Source organism: Rutilus rutilus (assembly GCF_951802725.1).
Source record: "Rutilus rutilus genome assembly, chromosome: 5".
Lineage (NCBI taxonomy): Eukaryota > Metazoa > Chordata > Actinopteri > Cypriniformes > Leuciscidae > Rutilus > Rutilus rutilus.
Window position 1 is genome coordinate 4,646,271 of NC_140213.1, and position 19,493 is coordinate 4,665,763.

General features: G+C 38.7%; 1 protein-coding gene across 5 annotated transcripts in view; it reads left to right on the plus strand.

The window, feature by feature from the left end:
- gramd1bb (GRAM domain containing 1Bb) overlaps window positions 1–19,256 on the plus strand; it is a 165,169-nt gene extending 145,913 nt beyond the window's left edge. For 2 of the 5 annotated variants that reach the window (XM_084409068.1, XM_084409069.1), the window contains exons 7-20: window positions 3,427–3,511; window positions 4,757–4,860; window positions 5,578–5,673; window positions 5,754–5,834; window positions 7,373–7,488; window positions 7,675–7,846; window positions 7,927–8,119; window positions 8,794–8,940; window positions 10,678–10,796; window positions 10,912–11,054; window positions 12,046–12,149; window positions 13,087–13,281; window positions 13,374–13,464; window positions 13,650–13,966. In XM_084409068.1, the coding sequence (XP_084265194.1) occupies window positions 3,427–3,511; window positions 4,757–4,860; window positions 5,578–5,673; window positions 5,754–5,834; window positions 7,373–7,488; window positions 7,675–7,846; window positions 7,927–8,119; window positions 8,794–8,940; window positions 10,678–10,796; window positions 10,912–11,054; window positions 12,046–12,149; window positions 13,087–13,281; window positions 13,374–13,464; window positions 13,650–13,800 (1,797 nt within the window). In that variant the 3' untranslated portion in view covers window positions 13,801–13,966. Of the gene's footprint in view, window positions 1–3,426; window positions 3,512–4,756; window positions 4,861–5,577; window positions 5,674–5,753; window positions 5,835–7,372; window positions 7,489–7,674; window positions 7,847–7,926; window positions 8,120–8,793; window positions 8,941–10,677; window positions 10,797–10,911; window positions 11,055–12,045; window positions 12,150–13,086; window positions 13,282–13,373; window positions 13,465–13,649; window positions 14,090–15,644; window positions 15,769–15,847 lie in introns of those variants that run through there. The other 3 variants (XM_084409070.1, XM_084409066.1, XM_084409067.1) reach the window with 3 other exon arrangements.
- Window positions 19,257–19,493: the final 237 nt, after the last annotated feature.

Consider the following 19,493-nt stretch of genomic DNA (forward strand, 5'->3'; position numbering starts at 1 on the left):
ATCTTCCACAGAAGAAAGTAGGTCTGGTGAAACACGTGGGTGAGTAAATGATGACATAATTAAACATTTTGGGCGAGCTATCCCCTTTAAAGTTGATATTTGCACATAAAAGACCATTTGAGTTGCGAAAGACTAACCATAACAGATCGCACCCCGAAAGTTTGCACACTAGACATGGTCTCACGTGCCAAGGACACGTAAGAAAACAAACTGATCCCCTGATGACATTATTGGAGTCGTCACACCCAGTCTCGGTACCAGCCACCGGCGGCTCTCATTATTTACTCTTTCAGTTAATATATAACCAACTTTACATGCTCATCGCCAGGAGTAAACACACTCACACACATCCAGCTCTGCATAAATCACATAGAGCTGTTGTGCTCCAAAGTATCTTCTCAGGCTTCTGCTGCTCTGGATCTCCACCGGAGTGTTATTGCATATCTGCTTCTCCATTGGCAGAAACTATCCATTCGCCTTTATGGTTATTAATGTATAACCGCTGAAGAGAGAATACTTTTGGGACGGAGATTAAAGTTGTCGCTCACACACGCAGAATTCCATGACTGCTGCAGATCATGTGTCAGTCTTTGTTCTTGGTTATCTTTAGGTTTCTGATGGCACAAGTCGTCACAAGCCAAGTAGAGGTTGGGGTTGAGAGATGGAGGAGTGAATTGTACATTAGAACACATAAATTATAAAAAAAAAAGGACATGATAACCCAAGGAATTGGCACAGAGAGTTTCCAGATGGTCTTTATTTGTCGCCGTGGTCTTTTTTAAACCTGTAGAAGACCATTTGAAGTCTAGCAACAACTGGTGAATGCAAAAAACAAGCGCAAACTCTGAGGACTAATGGACTGAACTCCAAGAAGAACATTCTCTGAGAGCCAATGGAGATATTAGTAGCCATTGCATACTGAGGTAACGATTAATGATGGCTTGCGGAAGTAACTTGATGTTCCTCCTTTAGTCACAGCGTTTACAGCTCGAAAAAGGATGAAGAATCAAGACGGACATGTTTACAGGCGCTTTCCCAGCAGCAAACTGGAACGAACGGCAGCATAATAAAGCATCTGTCTGCCAAGGTTACTAAAGGCCACTTGCGTGTGAGTGGTTTTGCGAGCCACAATTGAATCATGTGGCGTTAGTCAGAAGAGCCAGACACTCACACACACACCCTGATAGAGGACGTTACACCCTGATGAACATCTGAGATAGCGTAGACAAACCTTGGAGGAGCGACTGAATCTGGGATACTTATTTACAGACCCATCCGAATCCTAAATATTATCAGGATCTTGTCGTTGATGAACTGATCGATCCGTTGGCTGTGGTACGAGAGGGAAACTGAAACATGGATTCATCACTGGACTCTCAGGAGGACTGGGAGACACTAATGGAGCTGGAGGAGGCTTTGGCGGGATGGTTAGTTCAGGGTTCAGACTGGGAGCCGGACCGGCACTGGGGCCCGAGGGACGACCCGTACCAGGATGAGGAAATACCGGCCGTGAGTCTCCATAAAGATTCAACAAAAGACTAGGTTACGGTCCGCTGTTGATAGTAATAGGGCAGTGTGCAACATGAAAGTTATTTAAATGTATAATAAAAGCGATTGTGTACTGTATATATACAGTGTATACAGCAGGGCTTGACATTAACGCTTGGGACAAGTGGATTTTTTTTGAAGGGGCAAGTGAAAGAGAATCTCCGACCGCACAAGTGGTCTGATTAAAACTTCAGACAAAATAAAACTAGGGAAGCATCGAAACGCGAGAATGATTCTAATTTTATTACATTCCGTGTAAAACGGCAACTGAGAAATCAAAACAAATGAGTGTAACAGTATATAAAACTCACAGAAGAAACATACTGTGGTAAATATTCAAAAAGTTCATTTTTTTTTTTTTTTTATTAACACATGATATAGTTATGCAACATAACTCGACCAAGGGAGCTATTTTGCTGCTGTAACGACTGCAAATGTTAAATTGATTTTATAGTTCAATAAACAAGTAGTTAATATTACGTCACTTATATTTTAGACACAATATTACCTTTTTTTTGTTCTGTTTCACCAATGAAAATATTTCCAGCAGAACTATTGCGCATTCTCAAAGCAACAGCGCTGTTTTGTTACTCAATGAAACATTAAACTCATAACATTATTTATTGCAGTTTAAATTCTTTAATTTGATTGGTAACAGCCCTATTGTGTGTTATTTTTTATTATAATTGAATTTATTGATCAAATATTGAATTTTTTTTTTTTTTTTAAGCCTTTATAAACACCCTGGGGTAAATATAAAAAATCTGCAGATTTAAGTATGTAAAAGCTGAAAGAACACTGATGAGAATATTGCTTCAAAATACATTTTATTTACACCACCAAAAATATATATGTTTTTATTTTTTCGTACAAGTACATTTTTTACTCTGACAAATGAATGACCGATTTGACCGATTGATCGAGCCCTGTACAATATTGTACATACATAAATTCTATTTTTATTCTTATAAGATAAACAAATATTTATATAATATAAATGAATATAATAAAAAACAATAATACAAATATTTTATCTATTTTAATTAATTACTCTAACTTGGTATAAGGTAGAAAAACATTAAATTAAAATGCTAGCACTTAAGTGTCAGTTCTCTCTATATGTTAATATACATTTAGGAATATATATATATATATATATATATATATATATATATATATATATATACTTACTCGTTTACTTATTGTAATATAGAGAAATTACAATTTAAAAATTATTTATTTAAATGTTAACATAACTGTCTATATATTTAATGTTAATTTCATAATTTTTTTAATAGAATTCAGCAAATAAATTTATATAATATATAATATATACATCCTTCCGTTCATTAATTCTCCAAACCACTTATTCCTATATAATAATAATAATATATAAATACAGTTGCCTTAATTTCTGTTTAGTTCTAAAGGTATTTTTGATATTTTAAAGGTATTTCTCATAAGATTGTTGTTGTTGTTTTTTCTTCCGTGGCAAGAGAGCATCACATTCAATATTGCGTGTAAGGATCACTATTTTACACGGTTGATTTCAAGACTCTTTATCAAAATCTAAAGTGATTGTCTTGTCTTTTCTTAGAGCATTTGTCTGTCTTTGCTCTGCTGTTAATGATGCACGGTGTACTTCGGCTCATTAACAGGAGTGAAGATTGTGAATGAGAAGCCGTGTGAAGTCGTCGTTTACTCGTGTCTTCTGTCGCGCCACAGTGGGAATGAACTCATTGTGGTTCATCTCACGCTGCTGCATGGCAAAACTAAACCAGCATTTGACTGATGATCAGCTGTGTGAAAGAGCAGAACGGCCGAGTGTGTGTGTGTGTGTGTGTGTGTTCCTCATCTACTGCTTTATCTGTGTTGTAGGTCCTCAGTCCCACATATAAGCAGCGTAATGAAGACTTCAGGAAGCTCTTCAAGCAGTTGCCGGACACAGAGCGTCTCATTGTGGGTAAGAGTGTGATCATTAACAAATGAAAGACTTGCTTATATGCAATCATATTAGCATTTGGACATAGTATTCATGATAAGAGAGAGATAAAGTAAATAACTGTGAACAATATTTAAAAAGTTTTGGTCACCTAATTGATTTTTGTATTATACACTGGAGAAAGTGAAAAAGCAGTGTCATTTATTTAAGTGCATTTACATATTGATCTTGGTTTCCACTTGAAACCTGTTTTGTTCAGTTTGTCTAAAAGCAAATAAAACTCCACATAGAAAAAAATTAATAGTAACAATTTTGTTTAAATAATATCTTCTCTTGACATCAGTGTTGATGTGGCGAACGCACACTGGCTGGCTTTATGGCTTTATGATTGTTTTGGGGTTTTTTTAGTACAGAAAATAAAATGCATATTTTTAAAAGACATCACAATAAACATGAATGTCCTTTGAAGTTGTTTTTATTTATAGTAAGCAAACTAAATGAAATATTGACTAACTAAATGTTATTATTTTTATCTTAAGTGAAAATTCTACTTTAATATTAAAGCTAATAGTTTTGTTTGTGGTGAAATTAAGTTGTATGAAGCCGTGTGTGCGTGCGTGCGTGCGTGTGTACGTGCGTGCGTGCGTGTAAATATATACTGTATGTCACACTGACAATCATTGTGTAATACATATATTTAGCTTATGTTTAAAGAAAATATATTTATTAAGTATACGGTCTATATAATAAATAATATTTTTACTTTGTGTTAATGTATTTGTCTTTGGGACAATAAATAGTTTTGATTAACTTTAAATCCAAATTTATAACCATAAATATATAAATATAAAAAATCATAAATATAATTTGAGAAAAACTAATCAATTTGGCTGTAAGTTGGTCCAAAGTATAAATTTTTTTTCAGTGTATGTAGATATTTAATATTAATATATTTTCATTAAAATATTTTACTAAAATTATAAAAAATTTAGATAAAAATTCCATTTCACTTTAAAGAGCGTGAATTTATGATTAATAATAAATTATATTTAACTATAAAACTATAATTAACTATTAAATGTATAATTTAATGTATAATTTAATGAAATGCTTTCCAGTTTAAAGGTTCTTAATTTATTTGATTATTTTCTTTTATTTGGAATTTGATGGATACAAAACTGAAATAAAAGGGGAAAATATATAGAATTGAATGATTTGACATGAGAGACGTCTTTTGAAGGGTTGACTTTGTCCTCTCATTGGCAGACTACTCCTGCGCTCTCCAGCGGGACATTCTCCTGCAGGGCCGCCTCTACCTCTCCGAAAACTGGATCTGTTTTTATAGCAACATCTTTCGCTGGGAGACACTGGTATGATATACTTTAAAGTTCCCCTTTTTTTTGGATATTACCACTCCTGTAGTGTGTAATATAGCTGTTTGTGAATGTAAAAGGTCTGCAAAGTTTCACAGATCAAAGTAAATGATAAATGGAGTTATTGTCTCGATTCTGAACGAGTCCACGTCTTACATCCTGCACTTCGGTTTGTAACATATTTGCATAATGCCCTCCTATATATGGTCTTCATCGTCTGCTCGTGAACAGCGTTTACTTTGACCCTCAAACACTGCAGTTGTAGCTGAGACTGGAAGAGTTTGGTCTGTGTTGTCGACATGTTGAGAAGACACTCTTGTCTGTGCTGTGAAAGCAAATCCATTTTGCATGTACTTCCAAATAATGAGGACTCGCACTCGCATTGATACTGTACAACCAACGCCAATGTTACTGTTCGTATCACTGTGTATCAAGAGCTGTGGAAGATCAGATATGGTAATGGGCGTTTGGTTTCTGACCAATCACAACACACTGGGCCATTTGACCAATCAGAGCAGAGAAGGCTCTCAGAAAGGAGGGGTTTAGAGAGACCTTGGATGCATGAAAACCTATTGTAGGAGACCTCTAAAACTAAATTAAAGACCTTTAATATAGCACAATACGGGCACTTTTACTAAAACTTTTGGAGCTACAGCCTGAGAGATCGGAGAAGAGTCATGTTGTGTTTTATTGTTCTGTTGCATGTGCGAACAGCTTACAGTACGGCTGAAAGACATCTGCTCCATGACGAAAGAGAAAACAGCGCGTCTGATTCCCAATGCCATCCAGGTGTGCACGGACACGGAGAAGGTGAGAGACGCACAACCGCACTCAGATACGACCGCACACATTAACACATTCAGTTAAGTTGTTCTCCATCTTCCCTTCAGCACTTTTTCACATCGTTTGGTGCGAGAGACAGGACTTACATGATGATGTTCAGACTTTGGCAGAACGCACTGCTGGACAAGGTGAGAATATAAACACGGTAATGTTGTTAATATTTAAGACATGGCAACAAAGTAATGACTTCACTCAACTCAGTCATTCTATGTTTACTGTACACCTGCCAACCCCGTGCCTCGGTGGGGGTTTAGTGAAATTATGTAATGAGAAGTGGAAAGTCTCAGAAATATCTGTGCCAGAATAAGTAGAAACCAGGGGCTGATCATTTAAAATCTGCCGTTTCTTTCTAAAATACTGGAAAGGATTGTTGCAGCCCAGGTCCGGGATCATCTTTCTGATAATAGTTTGTTCGAGCAATTTCAATCCAGTTTCTGTCCTTATCATAGTGTTGAGAGTGCATTAGTTAAGATCTCTAATGACTTACTGTTAGCTGCTGACTCGGGACTTTTATCCTTACTTATTCTGCTTGATTTGAGTGCAGCATTTGATACTATCTTGCACAGCATTGTGTTTGGCAGACAGTCTATTGGAATCATTGGTACCCCACTGGTACCCACTTTACGGGTCGTGCTCAATTTGTACAGCTGAGTTTAGATCAGAGCCTTCGTACGTCAATACGGGTGTTCTGCAGGGCTCAGTTTTGGGTCCTCTCTTATTTATTACTTATCTTTTACCCCTTGGTAATATTTTTAGGAAATTTGGTATTCAATTCCATTGCAACTTTACCTATCCTCCAAAGCTACCTCTACTTTTCCTCCATCTGTCCTCTCAGATTGTTTAGCAGAGATTAAAGAGTGGTTTACATCAAGTCGTCTTAAACTTCATAGCTGTAAAACAGAAATCCTTCTTGTCGGCTCAAAAACCAATCTGGCACTCCCCTTCATACGTATCTGACCTTCTTCATAATCATATTTACACTCCTACTCGTACTTTAAGATCATCTTCCGCACTCACTCTTGTTCTCCATCGAACTCGTACAACTTATATGGGGTCCCGAGCCTTTAGTCAAGCAGCTCCTTATTTTGGGAACTTGCTGCCACTGGATGTGCGAAACATTGAAAGTCTTCGTGTTTTTAAATCTCACCTTAAGACCCATCTTTTAGGCAGGCTTTTATGTGATTACTTTTATGTTTTTATCCAGTTTAATGATCCAATAATGATCTGTTTAATTTTGATCGTTTTATTGTGTTTGTAAGGTTTATAAGTGTCATGTAAGGCACCTATAAATAAAATGTATAATAATAATGTTAATCCACTTAACACCACTCAAAATGTGTTTTTATTAAGCACAGGTTTTGCACGCTTGCGAATCCTTTAATTATAACCAACAACATGTAAATGTGATGTAAATAAGAGATTCATTGTGCAGCGTACTCAGCTTTTTATTATTATTATAATGGGATATTTTGCAAGAGAGCACAGAGAGTGAAATTTTGCAGTGCAGTGAGTTTGCGCTGAACTGAATTGTTTGACAGCTTCAGTAATTATTAGAAGCGCGCGCTTTGCTTTTTCATGCTGCCAAGTACACACTGCAAAATTTCTGGATTGACAACATACGATTTGTTATATCTGAGCTCATAATGACGGCTGTCTCTGTGTTCAGCCACTCTGCCCTAAAGAGCTCTGGCACTTTGTACATCAGTGCTACGGCAATGAGCTGGGACTCACTAGCGACGATGAAGACTACGTGCCGCCTGATGATGATTTCAACACAATGGGGTGAGTTAAACGTGCGTGCTTTGTTGTGTTTCTTGTCAACTAACGTTTATTAGGGGGCATCCCTCATGCTTTCACAACTTGCACCCCACATATTCAAATTTGGTGTTTAACAGACATGAATGTTGGACAAATATAGCACATAGGTAGCCACATTCCCGCTTTGTGTGCTTCTTTATGCATGTTCAGATACTGTGAGGAGATCCCAGCCGAGGAGAACGAGGTCAGTAATGATAACTCATCCAAGAGCAGCAGTGAGAACAAACAAGACAACAGTTCACCTCTGACACACAAGAGATCCATCACCCAATCCACCATCACCTCCACCACACCTCCCAGCAGCACTGATACACCACTGTCTGTGAGTATAGCAGCTCCAGCTCACTGCACAGATGCCGTGTTAAGACACTACAGTTAAAGTGTGCCCTCTGCTGGTCTCAGTTTGACATTGCAGCTGAGGAGTACACAGACTGCCTTGCTGATGGAGATCTGCTGACACTCCCTCTGCTGGCGGAGGAGAGGAACAGCGAACCGTCGAGTCCTCTGGGCCCCGTGCCTTCTCCTTCACTCGACTTCAACGACAACGAGGATATACCCACTGATCTCAGTGATTCCTCAGAGACGCATGATGAAGGTTTGAAAAAATGCTTTCACTGTTTCTTACATTCCTACCTGTTCTAGCTTGTACGATGTTTGAAACTATATTGCTAGCACTTCTTGAGTTGATAAGATGAATGATAGAAACAGATTGTTTCTAATCAAAAAATCTGTTATTAGTATTTTGTTGGCTCTCTTTTGTTGGTTTTTGCATGACATAAACTTTGTATGACAGTCATAAATGATGCCTGCACAATTTGGCATGTTTCATAAAAGAACTGACTTCAAGCAATGTGCTTACAACTACACAGTGTGCTTACAAAATCAAAAAAAAAAAAAAAAAAAAATCTTTTTTGTCAAATAATGGACAAATGGATATGCTATATATTCCATTGTATGCAAAAATGTTTAAAATATAATTATTACAATATGAATTGCACTCTTTCACATTTTCAAATCAAATATCACAAGCAACACAAAAATGTTGTACATTTTTATTCATTTTATCAATTAATTGTTGCACCTTAATACATGTAGATATTCAGAAGTCATAAACACATATTCTGTCTTACTCTGGAAATGTCATCTGAATTGCGAACAGAGACTCGTAATGCGAACAGAGACTTGCGAACAGAAAACAGACCATTTGATGGCAATACTTGAGCAGTGCAGAACAGTTCATCTTTATGTGTTTCTTGAATGTGTGTTCAGGAGATGAGGTTCAAGCGTTCCACGAGGATCTGAATGGCCGTCACTACATTAACGAGGTGTATAAATTCAGTGTTGATAAGCTGTACGGCATCCTCTTCACGGAGTCCCAGTTCATGACAGACTTTATGGACCAGAGGAGATTCACAGGTCAGAACCCTCATAAACATCTCATCTCACTGAACTGATAGATGATCCAAAATAAACTCTGATAGAGCGATCAAGACCATGAGGAGGTTTATTCATCAGTAAAGTCCGGCTCACTGTATATTATCCTGATTATTACTTGGCTACTTGCCAAATAATTAAATATTTGAGTTTGAGATGAAAATATTATTTTAATAAATGTATTATTTTTAAAATGTATTTATTTTCTGTTTCAGTACTTAACTACACGTCTAGAATAATTCTGATCAGTGTTATATTAGTATCATTGAGACACTATTATAGTTTTTATCAGTGGTGAGGCCAGTGAGTGGACCTCATTGTCTACTCTCAAATTTCATCATTTTACAATAGGCCCACATGGGATAAAAATAATTTGACAATTATGATTAGTTAAATGCCATTTATTGTCAGCCAGTTTCATGAAAACAACCAAATCCATTTATCAATAAAAATAACCAATGAAAACAGGTTTGGGATTTTCTCAGTCAAACCACTGACTGCTGCTGCTGCTTCTGGTTACTTTTATAGGGAAAAGCTGGTCTAGGATCAATCTTTTCCATAATAATAGCATATTGGTGTTTCAGAAAGCGATCCAGAAGGACCTTCTATCTCTTCTCTAGTGCAGCGTAACCAGGCATCACCAGGGATTATTTAAATGAGTGACAATAGTCGCTTTCTGACCGGAGGAACCTTTTCACAGTTCCTAGAACTATTGGCTAAAGTACCCGTATGTTCCTGCGGTGCGAACACGCTGACTAGAAACGATTTTAGTTCTAGGAACTCTATTTGGAGGAACTAATTTAGGTCCTACTTCAGAGTAGGGTCTAAACCAGCACTATAGGAACTACCCGTGACGTTAGTGTACGCTGATGACCGAACGCACGCAAAACACCAGCACCCGCCATTTTTAAAACAGCTATATGTAAACACACAGATTATAGCCTATATATTTTGTCCAGAAACTAGATACAAACATGGAAAACAGTGATAGATGGGTCTCTAAACCTTTATGCTGAAGAGAAAATCCAACGCAACTTTGAGGGGACCAAGTCAAACATGATTATGTATTTCTGGACATCAACCACACGGCATAGGCTAATAACTTTTTTTTCATATACTGTTTACTTTCTATAACAATTCTATCTAATAACATGTTAAACAGTACTGTTAGACAGATCGCTAACTAATGACCACAGAGAATGCGAGCATTGTTTGCTCTGGCGTTTTCAGCGCCGTCAAAATAAAGGTCCGTCGCTCCGTCAAAATAAAAGTCGCCGTGCTTGCGTCACTCCCTTACCCCTCCTACCAGTTCCTATGGCCACTTGGCCAGTGCGAACACAAACAGCAAAACTGAGTTTGGGGGAGAGTAGTTCATAGAACTGTTTAGAAGTGGACAGTTCCTATAACTAAGTTCCTGTAACTACTTGGTCGGAAAGTGGCTATTGTGACACAAAATCTGGAAGAAGTGCATTGTTGTCAAAAACAAGCTGTTTGTTGCAGTTCTTAAAGTGTTTTCTGTTAAAGAGAATATCTCCCTTTGGAGTGAACTTTGAGATATTTTTATGCTCAAAAAGCAACATTACACACTAACTACTAACTTTTAAGTTAAAAATATTTGTATTTTAAACATTTTTATATATATTTTAGGTAACTAAAATAACCCTGCTTCTGAAATGCTTGTATTGGTTCTACGTTAAATTTTAACACATCCATTCATAGATGTGGTGTATCACCCTTGGAAGAAGGAGGATACGGGAAATCAGACGAGAGATATCATGTACACAATCTCCCTGACCAACCCACTGGCTCCTAAAACAGCCACCGTCACTGAGACTCAGGTGAGACGTTCATCTGGACCGCACTTCTCCTCAGTTCTGTCTTTGGATTATTTGTTTTAGCAGTTTGTGTGTTTTGTTGAATATGTTTGAAATGCAACTTATCTCTCTGAATTAGACCCTGTATAAGGCCAGCCAGGAGAGTGAGTGCTACATCATTGATGCGGAAGTCATCACTCATGACGTGCCGTACCATGACTACTTTTACACCCTAAACCGCTACATGCTAACACGTGTGGCCAAGAACAAGTGTCGGCTGAGGTACGGATGAACTGGATGGTGGTTTTATGGCCAAAGTCAAACAGAGAGAGGCAGGAAGTTATCATCGCTTTTACCTTCGGCTCGGAGATTTAGGATGCCAGTGTTTAAAAAAAAAAAAAGAAGAAGGATCCTTCTTGCCACAGGCAGTAAACTTGTTTAAAGAGCTAATAAAATATTTAGCCTTAGATCAATATTTCGTGTCTAATTTTTTACTTGTGGCAAGTAGTCGTTTAATAAGCGGGATAATGTACATCCAGCCGGTTGTTATCTCAGAATAAACCCCTTCAGGCTGAGGAAAGACCTGATCAAGTCCTGATCACCCTGTCTGGGTTTATTCTGAGATAACAACTGGCTGGATGTACATTATCCATTACTTAATGCACAGTTAGCCGTAGATTATTCCACTTATACCACGGTCTTTTGACAGCATTTACAACTTAAAGCTGTCATTGATGTTTGCGGCACAATTTTGGGTAAAATTGGCGGTTATTTTCATCAGTTACGGCTCGTTAGATCTAACATTCTGTCCACTTTGAATCAGACACAGAGATAGAGAAGTGCGTAAGATTAAGTCAAGTCAAGTCACATTTATTTATATAGCGCTTTTTACAATACAGATTGTTTCAAAGCAGCTTTACAGTGATGACAGGAAAATAATGCAACAAAGTTTGTTTTCAGAAGAAAATAGTGTCACGGTCCAGCTCAGTGATGTTTCATTTTTGTTGTAAAAAAGTTATTATATATATAGCCGCTTTGGAGAAAACCGTGATGTTATCGCCCAGCTCAGTTCAGTACTCATATAATGGTGTCAGTGCAGGCAGATCAATATTATTGTTGAATATTAAAATAAATGTTAAATTTAATGTCCCCGAACTGTATTTTCTGTATGAATGGATGTTGAAACTTACTGAAACAAAATTTTCTCCATGGGGATTATAAAAGTCACTACTACAGGTGTGTGTTGACAGTAATGTGCTTCATCTGTCTTCAGGGTTTCTACAGAACTGAGGTACAGGAAACAGCCGTGGGGGCTGGTGAAGGGCTTCATCGAGAAGAACTTCTGGAGTGGGCTAGATGAGAACTTTAAAAGCCTTGGTAAGACTCGATTTCAACCATTATGAACCACCTACAGCCATAATGAGCTCTACTTACAACTATCTTGAGCCCTAACCACAACCTTCTTGAGCTCCACCTACAACAATAGAACTTCACACGCAACAACATCAAGTCCCATACACAACAATATTTAGCTCAACCCATTACAAACTTGAGCTCCTTCTACAACATTTCTTATTATTATCGATGTTAAAACAGCTGTGCTGCTTAATATATTTGTGGAAACAGTGATATATTTTTTTTCCAGGATTCTTTGATTAATTTAATGTTTAAAAGAAAAAAGAACAGCATTTATTTGAAATAAAAATCTTTTCTAACATTATAAATATGGTCACGTTTGATCATTTTAATGTGTCCTTGCTTAATAAAAGTATTAATTTCTTTTAAAAGAATAAACAATATTAAGCCCCAATGCACAACATTGAGCTCCACCCACAATATAGAGTCTCACCCTCAACAAAACTGAGCTCCAGCTATGACTAAATTAAACTTTGCCCACAACATCAAGTCCAATCCACTACAATATCAAGCCACAAGCACGATTTTAAGCTCCACCCTCAACAACATTGAGCTCCACCCTCAGCAATATTTAGCTCCACCCACAGCAATATTGAGCCCCACCCACAGCAACATTTATCTCCACCCACAGCAATATTGAGCACCACCCACAGCAACATTTATCTCCACCCACAACATGTAGCTCCACCCTCAACAACATTGAGCCCCACCCACAGCAACATTTAGCTCCACCCACATCAATATTGAGCACCACCCATAATAAATTGAACTCCGCCCGCAACAATATCAATTCCCACTTTTTAGTGGTGGTTTGTCACGACTAAAAATAAATAATTAATACCAAAATAAATCGGTACCAGTAATTAATACCAGTAAATAAGTGCTGTTGATTTGTCAGAGCTGGAGTTAGCAAAGATGGAGGACGCTGTAATGGAAAGCCACAGACTGTCTCCTAAAGCAGTGAAGAACTCCACCCTGAGGCGGAGAAAAAGGGGTCTCGCTCACCTCCGCACAGCCCATCTAGATGAGACTCTCAGCCCTGTTACCACACCAACAGATGAGGAGGTCATCCACCGCATCAAACACGTGGCAGGTGAGCTCATGCACGTCCAAATATTCACAAACACTACATATTTTAGGTTTAAATTTATATGACATTTGCATTTGCATATGCTCCGCCCACAGGTTCCACTCAGACAAGACACATTCCTGAGCACACGCCAGGGGCCGGGATTTTCAGCAACCTCTCGAAACCATTACTCATCATCAGCTTTGTGTAAGTAGTGCTAATTTTGCTTATACTAGTACTGATATGAGTTTATTCATTTTTATGTTTGTTTTTTATAAATCTGAACTTTTTTCTTTTCTTATTTTTTATGTTTTGCCTCTTGTGGTTGGCCTTAGGATCTGTATAAGGTACATTCCCTTACTGTTGTCAAATATTTATCCATTCTGTTAAAGAAAATCACATACTGTCATTCTAGTCCATTTTCTTGGTTCCCCTCTATCAGTTTTATGCTGCGCTCAATTCAACGCAACAAGTCAAAATGGACAATTTAACAACATTACCATTTTGTTTCTGTGGACAATAGTAGGAATATCTCACGTTTGACTTTGAATTGAATGCAGCAAAAAAACGTATGGCCGTATGTGGCACGTTTCATGACTTCCTCGACTAAGATGCGATCACACCCACTCTACCATCACACGCCAGCGTTTGTCTTTGTTTTCCTCACTGAATGTGTCCATGGTCTTCTTGAAGGAGTGCTCAGTTGTTTGTTGTCTCTCTGCAGTCTGGTGCTACTGGTGTTTCTGAATGTGATGCTGTTCTATAAACTCTGGATGCTGGAGTATTCTGCACAGAGCCTCACCAGCTGGCAGGGCTTACGCCTACATGAGAGGTACAACACACACACACACACACACACACACACACACACACACACACACACACACCAAAACTGCTTCACTCTGATGGAGCTTTGCATCAGCAAAGTCATTATTTTTCAATTAGCAATTTTCTACACTACAATTCAAAAGTTTAGAGTCAGTAATTATTTTTAATGTTTTTGAAAGTGTGTTGTGATTATGAAATTATTTGATAAAAATACAGTAATACTGTCAAATATTAATACAATTTAAACTAACTGTTTTCTATTTGAATATATTTAAAATGTAATTTATTCCTGACTGATGCAAAGCTGAATTTTACTCCAGTCTTCAGTGTCACATGATCCTTCAGAAATCATTATAATATGTTGATTTGCTGTTCAAGAATAATTTCTGAATTAGCGTCAAGTTCAAGTGTTACTCTTTTGGCGCAAGTCGACTTGCGTACGGCCGTCAGCCGAAAGCGAAAACAATCGCTTCACTTCAGAAGAAATTTTTTAATATAACTCCCGATTGTATTTGTCTGAAAGAAGAATGTCATGTACACCTAAGATGGCTTCAGGGTGAGTAAATCATGGGGTAATGTTCATTTTTGGGTGAACTATCCCTTTAAACTCACTCAACAGACCCATGAAGATCACTGAGTTGTGGGGCCCTATCTTGCACCCAGCGCAATTGACTTTGTACACCGACGCATGTATCATTTCTATTTTGCACCCGACGCACAGCGGACTTTTCCCTCCACAGACGCACGTCGGTAAATTAGAGAATGAACTTGCGCTCCCGGGGGCGGTTCAGCGAAAAGAGGAGGCGTGTTCCGGCCAAACGTTCCCTGGTGCTATTTTGCAGTTTCAGAAAACAATTCCTCCACAGACCAGGAAAAACCTAGTCTAAAGTCAGTGGCGCGTTATTCAGATGCTATTTTAAGGGCGCATGCTTGGCCATAATGTAGCGTGTGCACAACGCACATACACTTTGCTTCTCTCATCTACACAGAAGCAGCTTTCATTTTTGCAAATAATACATTATTACAAGGAAAAATAATAACACATGAGGGAAATCATTGTTGTGTCCATGAAGATGTGAAAAAATATAAATCTAGCTTACACATTTACCCAAATTATTATACGCCTGTTTAACCAAAGCTAATTTGGGTGGGTTTCTCCCATCCCCAATGTCACTTCTCTGTGTTTTACGGCCCTGACGAGAACGTCGGTCTCCTCGGCTGTGAACCGCTCCTGGCGCGCGCTTGTCAAATCCGCCGTTATAATAGCAATCCGCCATGGAACAAGCGCGCCTGCTCTTAAAGGGAATGTGAGATGTCGCTCTGATTGGTTTATTTCACGTTATGCCCAAACCACACCTATGAGTAATGAAGCTACTTCAGACCAACCCATTTTAGATTTGCGTCGGGCGCAAGAGTCATTTATCCCGCCGGTATAATAGCAACAGCACCCGAGATCCACCCACAAAGTTACTTGCGTTTCGCGTTTGATACTTGCGTTTCAGATCGTTAAAATAGGGCCCGTGGTGTTTTTGTCACCGTGTGTGTATCTTGTGTTTTAGCAGTAAACTGCCGCAGACACAGATGGAATGGGCACAGCTCCTGGAGTCCCAGCAGAGGTACCATGATGCTGAGCTGCAGAAATGGAGAGAGATCATCAAATCTTCAGTACTGTTATTGGATCAGGTAATATGTCTGCACACACGCTGAAGTGATTTTATTGAACGTGATTATTATAATAGTATGCATACGTGTCTCCACACAGATGAAGGATTCCTTACTGAACCTACAGAAAGGTGTGGGACTGCGAGATTACAACTCGGACTCGGACGAGAAGAGGAGTCGATATCACTGACAGTCACCCTCCAGGCCACCAGGGAGCGCTGTGCAATGTAGAGCCACGTATAAGAGCGAAAGGCAAAAAACAAAGGGCCCATCTGTGCGTGTCTGACTATGCATACCAAACAAAAGAGACACTTGATAGAGACCAGAAGAAGAAGAGATGGACCAGACGCTGCCATCGGACGATCCGAGTGGATCCAAGTCAACCCACGGGAAGCGGGGCCGTATCTGTCCCGTGGAATTGTGGGACGGTTACGGTCCGAGCGGACCCATCACTGTTCCAGCTTTCTTTCAGGTTCTCTTTCCGAGGATGTTACTGTACACTCCTGTCAGAGGAACGGAATGGACACGAGGAAGGGTGTCGGAAAAATGAAGAGCATGCTTTTTATTTTTAGCCCTCCTTTTTTCTTTTGAAGTGTTTTTATTGGTTCATTGGTACCAAGAATGAGGAAAATGATCTTTTTAGCTTGATTTTGACCAGTAACGCCACAGCTGCCCTGTCCCTTTTCCATTTGTGAGAGCTGTGATGAACGAGATCATTGAGCATTATGAAATCTAGTTCACTCGTACTATAATATCAGGGCTGGTTCCCTTGATAATCCTGTGCTGGAAGGTTTCATTCACTGCTTAGTTTCTGCAAAAAGGGCCATTTGCGCTAAAAACGGAGACCTTCCATTTCTGTGAAGCGTTAACCATTATGCTAATGTGTATTTGCACCAGAGAAAGACTGTGAAAAGGGACACCGCAGACGGGAAGATGGATAAAACGTTGTTAGTTTTTGATTACTAAACTGTGATATCTCCTGATTTATTTGAAGATGTAGGAAAAATATATGAATATGTTTGAAATATATACTTTATTCAAGATTTAATATATATATTTCAATATATGTAGAGGTCATTGCAGATATTTATTGTTCACTTATGTACATAGGACACTTCTCAAAGCTCTAGACGGAAAGCGTTTAGAATTATTAAACCGCGTTTTCATCAGCAACACGCACAAGCACGTTTGAGACGTGTTTCGTAATTCGAATCGGTGTCTATTTTGGTGAATGTAAGTGTGTTTGTGTGACGTTTGAAATCATTCCACTTCCTCCCGGCACATGAAGCCAGACTGCCTTGTTCTTGCCCAGCAGCTCAATCCACTGGGCGTCTGTTTACACATCCGCCCGGCTTCAGAAAGCCCCAAACCACCATATATCAGCTCGCGCGCTTTCCCTGCTGTGAGGTGAGAGTCCGGACCAGGAAGCACTGCGGGAAACCACACTAGACTCGGTTATTAATTTAGCCCGCCGTAGCCCATGTTTTGTCATTTTAAATCAGTCAAAGAAAAGAAAAGTTATGGGGAGGTAGTTATGATATTTTTATAGAGCACAAGTGCTCTGGCCTAAACCAAATATAGTATTTATAGATGGTAGAATTTATTTATATACAATATGAAATGCAACAATTCCCTTTTTATGCAGACAAAAATTTTAATTCTCATGTGAGACGGCATGAAGAGATGCGGCACTTTACGTCAAGGCGTTGTGGGATATACAGTAAATATATGTTTGCTGGCACATTGCCGGTGGGACATATGATAATATTTCAGCTACATGGTATTGTATTGATGAATGAATGTAAGATCTGGTTTTGTTTTCCCAGAAAAGCATTTGAATCATGTTCTCCACAGTCCAGCGCTTTGGAATCTGATCGAGTTTTTGCTGTGCATCTTTAGTGTTGCTCTGTGCAGTGTTTGAAGCCGGCGTCTTATTCCAGAGCGTACGTTTGTTGCGGTTTGAGATCATTACAGTTTGGACAGTTTCACCTTCTGGTTTATTCACTGTTAAAATCTTCTCTCAGTTATAAATCTTAAAGGTTGTATCAGTGATTTCAGGCCCCCCCCCCCAAAAAAAGAAGATCACATTCAGCTAATCTTTCCTAACGATCCCATAAGCATGCCGTCAAAAAAACGTGTCTCTGTAGGCAGCCTAGGCTCTGAGATCTACACACAAAAACAATTGGTTTCACCAACCACTCAAAACCAAAACAAACAGTGTTCCAACCAATCACCGACAGGGGGAGGGTGTTGAGAGGTTTTGAGCCAGCTTCTTCTTCAGCTCCGACTTCGCCTGCAGCCGTGCACGAGCACAAAACCTGACAACACCCTCCCCCTGTCGGTGATTGGTTGGAACACTGTTTGTTTTGGTTTTGAGTGGTTGGTGAAACCAATTGTTTTTGTGTGCAGATCTCAGAGCCTAGGCTGCCTACAGAGACGCAAGTTTTTTGACGGCATGCTTATGGGGCGGGCAGCTAGCGGATCGTTAGGAAAGATTCGATGAATGTGATTTTTTTTTTTTTTGGGGGGGGCCTGAAATCACTGATACAACCCTTAAGAGCTTTTATTTTGGCATTAGAGTGCATCTGTATAGGTTGTTGGGTGTGTATTCTGATTTCTCTTTTTCTTTTTTTTACTATGCGTGTTTAGAGAAAAGATGAATCGTTTGTTTGCTCATGATTTTGAAACTGAGTGAAAATCAAACGAATGACCGTCACAATCATGTTCACTGTACTGTATGTGTGTAAGTGTGTGTGAATGCCTAATATGTGAAATTCTTTGTGATTCACTTCTGCTAAAAGCTCCAAGAGTAAAACATTACTGACTCCACCAGAGCAAAAACATGACGATTAACTTTCAGCCTGATCTTTTTGCTCGTATGCAGAGACTTCTCATGATGTATCTGACCAAAGATTTGAGTTCGCATTTTGCAACTGAAAAATGTGCTGTCACTATTAGAGACTGAAATTACATTGAGCATTTGTGATGAAGTATTTAGGCTAAAGAAAGATTGTCCTAAATTATATTTAGAATTTTCATATCATACTCGGTGCATTAGACTCTAGACCCGTTCCACTGATGTCATTTCCACTGTACCGTTGCTGTAGTTCCTTGAATGACATGACAACTGTGTCCAGGCAACAAACTGTCTTACAAATCAACTGTTTTATTTTCTTGAAAGTGTTCTGATTGATTTCTGTAGATGTCCATCTATGGCATCCCATAACTTAACTGCTGTAGCAATGACTTGCTGTATTTTTTTCTTTTCTTTTCTTTTTAGATCTATTTTTATCTCTAGACCAGGCTGGTTTGTACATGTTTCCATACGCACTGTATGTATATGACAATACGTGCAGTGTTCACTGATATAGGAAGCAGAACTGTGCTGTGCACAGTTTTCCATTCTTCCAACAACTTTTGTCTAATAGAAGCTCTGATTCAGTGGCTCTCTGATCTATGTGAAGTAGACAGAGTGCAGATAATAAGAATAAAACAACACTGGGAAAATACCTTGCGAGTTTTATTCTGAATGCCCCTTTTCCCCTTGAAGTTTCTAGAATGCTTCACTTTAGATGCCCCACAGAAATTGTACTACTAAATTGTACTTGTTTTCTCAAATGCAGTGTTACAAGTATGCTCATATCACACACAGACAAAATTGCGTCATGCTTTTGGAAGTGTGCCTGAACCCTGAAGCTGAGTCAAAGCTTTTAACACCTCATTAAAATGGAAACTTACTATTTCCC